The 8,921-nt window shown below is 38.9% G+C and overlaps 2 protein-coding genes and 1 pseudogene across 2 annotated transcripts; 1 reads left to right on the top strand and 2 right to left on the bottom strand.

Moving 5' to 3' along the window:
- Window positions 1-710: 710 nt before the first annotated feature.
- LOC106303456 lies at window positions 711-4,008 on the bottom strand (annotated as a pseudogene).
- Window positions 4,009-4,227: 219 nt separating this feature from the next.
- On the top strand, window positions 4,228-6,229 carry LOC106303641. The gene is made up of 10 exons (XM_013739936.1): window positions 4,228-4,354; window positions 4,539-4,622; window positions 4,706-4,780; window positions 4,865-4,907; window positions 4,990-5,047; window positions 5,153-5,308; window positions 5,396-5,458; window positions 5,539-5,633; window positions 5,715-5,796; window positions 5,877-6,229. The coding sequence occupies exons 1-10, from the start codon at window positions 4,279-4,281 to the stop codon at window positions 6,132-6,134; spliced, it is 990 nt and encodes a 329-aa protein (XP_013595390.1). The 5' UTR covers window positions 4,228-4,278; the 3' UTR covers window positions 6,135-6,229.
- A 449-nt stretch (window positions 6,230-6,678) lies between these two features.
- LOC106303648 (caffeoyl-CoA O-methyltransferase 1) lies at window positions 6,679-8,070 on the bottom strand. Its single transcript, XM_013739944.1, has 4 exons — window positions 7,885-8,070; window positions 7,579-7,803; window positions 7,358-7,489; window positions 6,679-7,169 (listed from the first exon to the last, which is right to left on the bottom strand). Exons 1-4 carry the CDS (start codon window positions 8,008-8,010, stop codon window positions 6,876-6,878), a joined length of 777 nt encoding a protein of 258 aa, XP_013595398.1. The 5' UTR covers window positions 8,011-8,070; the 3' UTR covers window positions 6,679-6,875.
- Between the last annotated feature and the right edge of the window lie 851 nt (window positions 8,071-8,921).

The raw sequence follows: 8,921 nt of genomic DNA, 5'->3' as shown, positions 1-8,921 counted from the left end.
CTTTTGGTTTGGGTGATTTTTTCCCCCCCTTTTTTTTTTTTTTGTCCAAACTTTCAAATAACAAAGTCCAAGAAGAAACCCAAATCTGAACGCTCTTTTGGCTTTAATTGTTGTTTGATTTTTATGTCGTGATCGTTGAAATCAGATGTAATATCTACTGAGGAACTTGAGAATAGTCCTATCTCACACTCTTTAATATAAACTTCAAACCATGAATGTCATCTACTTGTCACATTCACGCACCAAAATTTAGACTAAACGTTGTAATGTGCTGGAAAAACAAGAATCCTGATGTTACACACCACAAAGCAATGACAAAGACTTGAACCAAACAAGAGATCCAATCATCACAACCTCTGTAAAGATCCTGTCTACTGGAGGCTAGAGCCAATCAATCTGTGTTAAACTAAGATTATTCATCTGAATTGATCCACTTTTCACTGTACAATATAGCTTCAAAATTGGTTTCAGAAAGAAGGAAAAAGAAGACCAGAAGCAGCATTGACAGTCAAAGGGGCAAAGAGGGTACCAGCATGGGACTTAATGATACGATGTTTTATCTTTCCGTGAACATTAATAACCCGTCATCAGTGATATAACATATACCGATATAATAAGATTTGACTTGTTAAAACTATATTTAATTAGATATATACAACGGTGTTCTATTGGAACTGCTAGGGACACTAACACATTTTTATATTGGCTTATCCTTCACATAATCTTCTTTCTTCTTGTTAGATTGAACGTCTAAGTCCACCATCTCCTGCAACTTCACTGCTTTGATTTTTCTTTATAGCCAAAGCAGCAGCTTCCTCCCCAGAGTTATGGAGTCTCTGACCAATGATATAACGATCATCACGGATCGAGTTGTGAAGGTTTCTAAACCAGACTTGGCATCTTTTTGCACAGAAGCACAAGAGGCTCGCCGAGAGACAACCTATCCAAGCGAATCTGTAGACCGCTGAGTTCACAACTAGCGGACATCCGAGCATTGGGAACACTCCTCTCGCCAGGACATAAGGCACGCATAATGCTGTTAGCAGTTTCATCACGACCGAGAGTACAATTTCTCTCAGTACCCATAACCCTTGAAGCCGTCTTCTTTTACTCTCTCAAACTTTGCTCTCCAGCTATCATCCACCATCTGAAGCATTACATATCCATTGTTGTTATCTTTCAGTGACAAGATATATATTTTTTAAGGCCGTGGGGGGGAACTTACTTACCAGTCTAGTCCAGATCTGCAAAATGAAGAGGCCAAGAGCCCAGTCTTGATACAGGAGAAAGACAGGGCTTTCATCTACCGGGACTCTCATTGGGAAAATCACCAAAAGCTCAAACAGAAGTCCGATTAGTACCGGAATGATAAGAACCTGCTCAGTAAGAATCAAGAGTCAAATGAGTTTGGAGTGTCTCAAAAATCTGATAAGAAAACAACCAGTATACAAACCACTTTACCCATATGCCTAAAAGCACAGAGCTCTTGATGACAATCCCACACCATTTCCATATTTGGTTAAGCAAGACTGAAGTCCTCTCTGACTTGACATGCTTGACAGCATACCTGGCACCAGATATGGTAGTCCAAAAGACATACGTGCCAATGAAGAAAGCATACAAATCTACAAAATTTAGGAGAAGATTCTGTTAAAATTTTGTATATGTTTGAAAGAATGAAGCAGACGATCATATTTACCATTGCATTTGATTCCATGCGTTATTGGGAGAACTGGGATGGCGTTAAACAGAGTACGACCAAGAGAAACTGGTGCAACTATCAATGTAGAATGGACCAGAAGAAGAGTAACCGATGCAACAAGTAGAAGAAGGGTTATCCGGAGCTGCAAGTTGTACCTGCTAAAACAAATTAGCTTCATTTCATGGTAAGGTCTAATGGAAATATTGATGCAATAGTCAACTCTATACACCAAACAATTCTTCAAGCATTAGAACGAGCTATAAGGTTATTTCTAAAGAACCTACTCTTGGAGGAGACTTCTTTTTGGGTCATCAGGGGCTGGATGAGCAGCCATGGCCATGTCAGGCTCAACGACATGCAACACTTGTTCTATGTTCTGCCTTCCTGGTTCATCATTTCGGTTGTCCTCTGGTTTTAGCAAGAGAAAGTCAGTCAAACCAAGGGCCCAACCGACGCATGTGAACCAGCAGCGTAGAAGGGACACAACTGTGGTCTGGATACTAAAATGCTCGATGATAAATGGTGTGCATATTGTAAGCAGGAGAATGCCGGCAGGAACCTCGGTGTAAGGGTCCGATACACTGTGTAGATGCACAAGTTAGGAAAGACATAAACACAGAATCTCCGAAAAACAACAAAATGTAAGACAGTGTTTCTTACGATATGTCGAGAGGGAAGACTGAAGGAGCCATCCATATCGCAAGTTTAACTGGTAAAAACACCAACAAGACAATCCAACTCCCGTACTGTGCACCAGATAAGAAACCATCCCGAGCAATCTTGTGTACTGGATCATGAACCAAATAACGGATTGTCTCCTCCTCATCATCTTCCGGACCATAAAGGAAATACAAAACTTCAGGGCGAATAACCTGCAATTAGCACAAAAGTGGGGAACAATGATTAGATAGTAGCAGAGGGAAAAAAAAAACAAAATTATGAGCAGGGGGGAACACGGTACCTCTCGAAGAAGGTTCTCGAATATTAATGAATACCAGTCGTACACGGCTCCAACAACCCAATGAACAAGTGAGCTCGCCAGTGGAGAAACTGATAAAAACTGTAGTCTGTAGGACATTGTTTGACCAAACATTGTAACCGTGCAAACATCTAGCAACCACCCGCACATCAGGGGGAAGACGCCAAACATGACAACCACAAAAGAGGCAAGTCTCATTACTACCAAGAACTGACTAAGGAGAGGTGATACAGTTTCTACTATCCTACAAATTCCCCCAAGGGTCAATGGCTCATCCTTGAAATATCGAATCAGCGCAGTGATTCCAAGGTAAATTAACACCAGAAAGACAATGAACATGTACCCAACAGTCAAAGTTGTGACATCATATAGCGTTGATGAGAGACCAGCAGCAACAAATAGTGTATTGATTGCTCCACTCAATTCACTTCCATTGACTTTCACTTTCACCATTTCTGACCAAGCAGACCATTCTCTTGGCCGCCCTTGTTAATCAAATTCGAGACAGCAGCAGTCAGCACATTGTTCAGACTCAGAGCTATATTTCTCAACGATAGACCAGTATCTCCAAAATAGTACAATATAACCCATCCTAGTGTGAAGGGCACAAAGATGACAGCACCAATGAATAACATATTGCTTGCCAGAACCTGCAAATTATGCACATCATAAAAGATTTTAAGAAAATAAGTTCACAAAAATATTTTTTAATTAACCGGATTTTATGAAACAATGAAACTTACACTAAAGGCATTCTCAACCAAACGAAACAACGGACACTCCATCCCAACCACATCATACAATGAAACTCTCAAATGCCTAAAGTAATCCCTAAACGACGCCGCTTCACGGAGAACGAACATGATACTCGCTGATAGTATAAACCCAAACAAACAATCAACGAGAACAACTGTGGTGGACACGTGGCTTAAGAAAAACCAACAGCGAGAAGCCAGACGGAAACAACCAAACTCAACCGGGGAACACGGCTACTGCAAGCTTTCATCGCGACGCCAACAGCGAACTCGTGAAAAGGGAGCCTCGTGGGAGCGTTTCCAGCGTAAAGCGGCGAGAATGAGAAACTGTGCTTGCAAACCTCGCAGTGACGAGATTTGGAGTAGCTAAGCCACTGAAGGAGGCAATCCTCGTGCACAAACTTGATGCTCCCGTTGCAAGCGCACGGATACCGAAGCGGAGTATCCACATCCCCTGGGTTTCTGCAAATCCTGCAAACCTCCTCCTCCTCCTCCTCATCGTCTTCGTCATCAATGTGCATTGATACTTTGGTCGTCGTCGCTGATGCGTAATCCATGGTTGAGTAAGCGATTGAAAATGGGGTTTAGGGTTTATTCTTTACGACCCGTGATACGCAAGGGAAAATTCTCTGGATTTAATATGGTTAGACTAAACCGGGATTTGTTAACCGGTTATTTGACGAAATTGACCTTCCCGCTTGTTTATTTACTACGCGTCATTAGTATTTGGGTTTGGGCTGAAGAAAAAAAACAGAAAAGCCCATATCGAAGCCCAAAACAGATCAGCGTGAGAGAGTATATTGGAGGAGAGAAGAGAGAGAGAGAGATAAGGAGGAGGAGCCATGAGTTCGCTGTTCACTCCTTTCTCTGCTCTCCCTTTGCGCCATACCAGAGCTACTGTCTCCTGTTGCTCTTCTGGTATTCTCTCGTTTTACTCTGTAATTTGATGTGATTGTATAGAGAAATGGTCTGTCGTTTGTTCTTGTGCTTGTCGCTTTGTCTTAAATTAATCTAGGTGGGAGACAACAGTTAGTGAATTAATGTGTAATATATCTCCAAATGTCACATTGGGATGGACTTATTAGTAGAGTTGTTGTTGCAGGGCATGTATCATTTATCAAAGAAGTAGCTGTCACTGAACCTCCAAAGCATCTTCAACACTTACTCAAAGTTCTTCAAACAAGAGGTCATATACAATGATACAACAGTTATGCAAGTTCTGGTTACTTATTCATTGTAATGGAAAAAGGAAAACTTACATGTCTGCAGGTGAAACCATCATATCTCCTGGAGCTAAGCAGGGACTCATCCCTCTTGCTATTCCGCTTTCTAAGGACTCTTCAGGTAAAAAAAAATGAAACATTTGATCGATTCCATTAGCCCTTTCATTAGAAGCTTCTGTTTACTTTTGGTGTATTGTCTAAGTAGGCTCTGTTACTGCGCTTCTGAGATGGCCTACTGCTCCACCAGGGTATAACATTTTGGTTCAGATCATTCTTGGTAACTCTTAATTACATGTTGTTTGAATTTAACCTTTTGTTATCCAAGAACAGATTGGATATGCCTGTTGTTGAAGTTTGGAGGAGTGGTGTCCGGCTTATAGCTAGAAATGTAATGTCATTCATCTCATTCTAGCTCTGCCTTCTTAAAAAGGATTGGTGACTTATTTTTTATTTCCATGAGAAAGATAAGTAATTTACAGTGTTTAATATTCAGGTAGATGAGTACATTCACCGGATTCTTGTGGAAGAAGATGCGCAAGAGTTGTCAGAACTCTACATTGCTTCAGCTGAGGCAGGCGAGAAGCTTTACAAAAAGGGTGCTTTTGCTGAATCTCAGATTGATAATCTCGATGTTTATGTCTTAAAGAAGGCAAGCGTTTAAAAAAAAACATTTACTGTGCTTATCTATGAAAGACATTATGTACACCACAGTAAACATTATTGTGGTGTTGGATAGGTTGGTCTGTTTCCTGATGTGTTGGAGAAGAAAGTATTACGGCATTTCCATGAAGGAGATCATGTAATAATCTTTAAAGCATATTATGTCTATGAATCTCACTTATGAAACTTTTAAGAGACTTCTTCTTTTTTTCCTGGAAGGTTTCAGCTATGGTGACAGGAGAATTCTACACAAGGAAAGATCTGTTTCCCGGATTTGGACGGCCTTTTGTGTATTACGCAAACATACTGCAGAAGTTTGTAACTTCATCAACTCTCAATTTTATCGTTTTGTAAAATGACAGAAAACACTTATCTAAGGCTCTTCTTATTTGCAGGGTTGGACGTGATTCAGAAGCAAAAGAAGCGGCTAGAGTAGCACTGAAGTCACCTTGGTGGACTTTAGGATGTCCTTATGAGGTGTGTCAAAGTTTATGATAAATTTTAAAGGATTAATGTGGCTGTGCTATATAATATTTTAACTGTGTGAAAACATGCAGGAGGTTGCTAGTATTGCACAATGGGAAGATGAGCAAATCGAATTCATAAGAGAGAAAGTGAGTGATGAAGGTCGTTTTGAGGATTTGAAGAAGGGTAAAGATCCCATCCAAGTTGCTTTGGATGTTGCTGCTTTTCTCTTGGACTTGGCATCTATTGAAGGAACATGGTCTGAATCTTTGCACCATATTGCTAAATGTTATGAGGAGGCTGGATTAAAGGACATATCTAACTTCATTTTGTACACAGATGACAAATGAAAAAAGAACTCTATGTTGTATATGAGATAAGATTCTTTCATATTGTAATAACATCAAAAAATTTGGTTTCTAAAAAGAAAATGTCTTTAATAGTTCTTAAACTAAATTTTCTTCTCTCTTTTTGACAAAAGCTCCAGGGAAAAGTGTATAATACATCATCTTTTGTTTGAGTAATTGAGCTGAAACTACCTAACATGTGTTTAGTATTTCTAATAAAATTTCAAAGACTGCTGACCTAATCTTCCTACTTTGTTGCTTTCTTTCTCTCAATATATATAACTATTAATTTGGGTCTTGTTTTAGTTTGACAATTCCAACAGCCACCTTTCAACAAATTAAGTTTATGATGATTGGTTGATTCAATAATACACCTTGTTAGAGGAGGTAATAAACAGCTCCAAGATTGTTCTTTATAGGTTCCTCCTGTAAAACAAATATGATTAATCACTTAATTCTATTAAGCTACATTATAGCATAGTAACCATTTTGTGTATTACTATGCATGAGTTCCTTAAAATATCTTTAGAAAACATAATGACTGATATCTTCTTTTAGATGGTGTACTGTATCATATATAATGAAAAACAACAAAACAAGAGGAAGGATACATCATTGCTTTGTTCACAAGTAAAAAAAAAGGATAACAGAGATATTACATAACAAAATACATAAAGATGGTTGGTGAATGAAAGGTAGAGAGAAATGAAAATAATCAACCCACACTCAAAAGTGGGGTATCAATCAATTGATCCGACGGCAGATAGTGATTCCATCACCAACAGGAAGCATGCAGATCTCAATCCTAGGGTCAGCAGCAAGAGCCTTGTTAAGCTCAAGAACAAAGTCTCTGTAGTAACGAACGTACTTCCTCATTGGCGCATCAGGAGGAGCCACGACAGAGCCGTTCCACAGAGTGTTGTCGTAGCCTATCACTCCTCCAACTTTCACAAGATCGATCAAACGTTTATGGTAGTTGATATAGTTGTCTTTGTCAGCATCAACGAATATAAAGTCATACGTTCCATGGTTCTTCTCCTGCACCCAACCACACACGATAAGTTACCACCTTAATAAAATCACCAATAATATAATTTTCTTCCATATACGAAAAAAGAAACAAATATATTTATACAGAAAATATCATCCAAATATTAATTAATTAATTAATTAATTAGGCCATTAATGTTTTTGTTATATATCTGATATTTTTACGTTATACTTACGTCAGCCACGAGTTCATCAAGAACAGGAAGAGCAGGGCCTTCCCTGAAGTCGATCTTGTGAGCAACGCCAGCTTTCTCGATGATGGGCAAACCCAACTCGTAGTTCTCTCTGTTAACGTCCATAGCCAGAATCTGAATATAAAAAGATTAATTTTAACTTCATTTACAGATCATAAAACTATATAATATAAAAAAAAAACAGAGGAAGAAAGATGTTTTACTTTGCCGTCTTCAGGGAGAGCAAGTGCGGTGGCGAGGAGAGAGTAGCCAGTGTAAACACCAATCTCCATCGTGTTCTTGGCGTTAACGAGCTTGATGAGCATGTTGAGAAACTGTCCTTCGTCTGCCGATGTTGTCATTATGTTCCAAGGGTGTTTTGCTGTCACTTCCCTGAGTTCTTTCATTGACTCTGGTTCTCTGGGATACACACTCGTCTCCAGAATATACTGCATGTTGTTAATTTTAAGATTATGTTAGATTATTATTGGACTGGATCAGAAACGGCAGCGTTTTGAGAAGAAACGGACCTGGTAGAGATCGTCGCTCTGTAAGAGACTCTTGTGACCGACTTCTTGGTGTCGGAGATTCTGAGATTGCTTGTCTTCTCCGTTGGTAGGAGATGTCTTCGTTGCTTCTGTTGTTGTCGTCGCCATTTCTCTGTATTTTGTTTGTTTTGCTGATATTGATGGTTATGTTTTTGGGTGGATTCGCACAGATGGCATTAGCGATATATATAATATAGAAAATGAAACCGGTTCAATGAAATCTGGTATTGTGATTCCCGGTTCGGGGTTGGTGAAACTCTCCTAACACGCGATTGGTCAGTCGCTGTCTTAAAATGGGTCCCAACCCTGTGGTGGCTTCAGACACACTTGGGGTGATAACGCCTCAGTGTGGTGGCGTTATTGTGTGGCGTGGTTTGTGACACAAGTGAATATGATTTTGCATTTACGAGTCAGTTAGATGTTTGCTGCATAATGACTATTATTATGTATTCACTATATCTGGATTTTTTTTTTCATTCTATAGTTATATTATGACTATACAATGTTGCTCCAAGGGTGTGACGTAACGAGAAATACATGCACTGGAAATAGATAATAATGTGTATCATAAATAATTTAAAATAAAAGGAGGTATATTTTCTGCATATAGTTATATTATGACTATACAATGTTGTTCCAAGGTGTGACGTAATGAGAAATATATGCACTGGAAAAATATAATAATGTGTATCTTGTTAAGAAATAACTTATAATTTATAGTATCGAGAAATTTAAATAAGAGTAGAATTTGATACCCGTACGAAGCAAATAACACTAGTATAAGGGAGAGAGTTTATTATAAGGAAGAAGAAGAAGATGTAATGGTTCTTTGATTATAAACTCTTGTTCTTGTTTATGGTGTACAAAAGAGTGAGATGAGTGATGGTATTTATAGTGAACAACAATACATAAAATAACAAAGATGGTGCTTAATTTGGTAAATGAGTGGGTGATCATAGTGTTTGAGTTGGTAAAGGAGTGCATGATCATAGTGCTTGAGTTTGGTAAAGAAGTGGATG

The sequence above is a fragment of the Brassica oleracea genome, chromosome C7 (genome assembly GCF_000695525.1).
Source record: "Brassica oleracea var. oleracea cultivar TO1000 chromosome C7, BOL, whole genome shotgun sequence".
NCBI lineage: Eukaryota > Viridiplantae > Streptophyta > Magnoliopsida > Brassicales > Brassicaceae > Brassica > Brassica oleracea.
The sequence above is the reverse complement of the archived record's forward strand: the minus strand, read 5'-3'. Positions and strand labels throughout refer to the sequence as shown.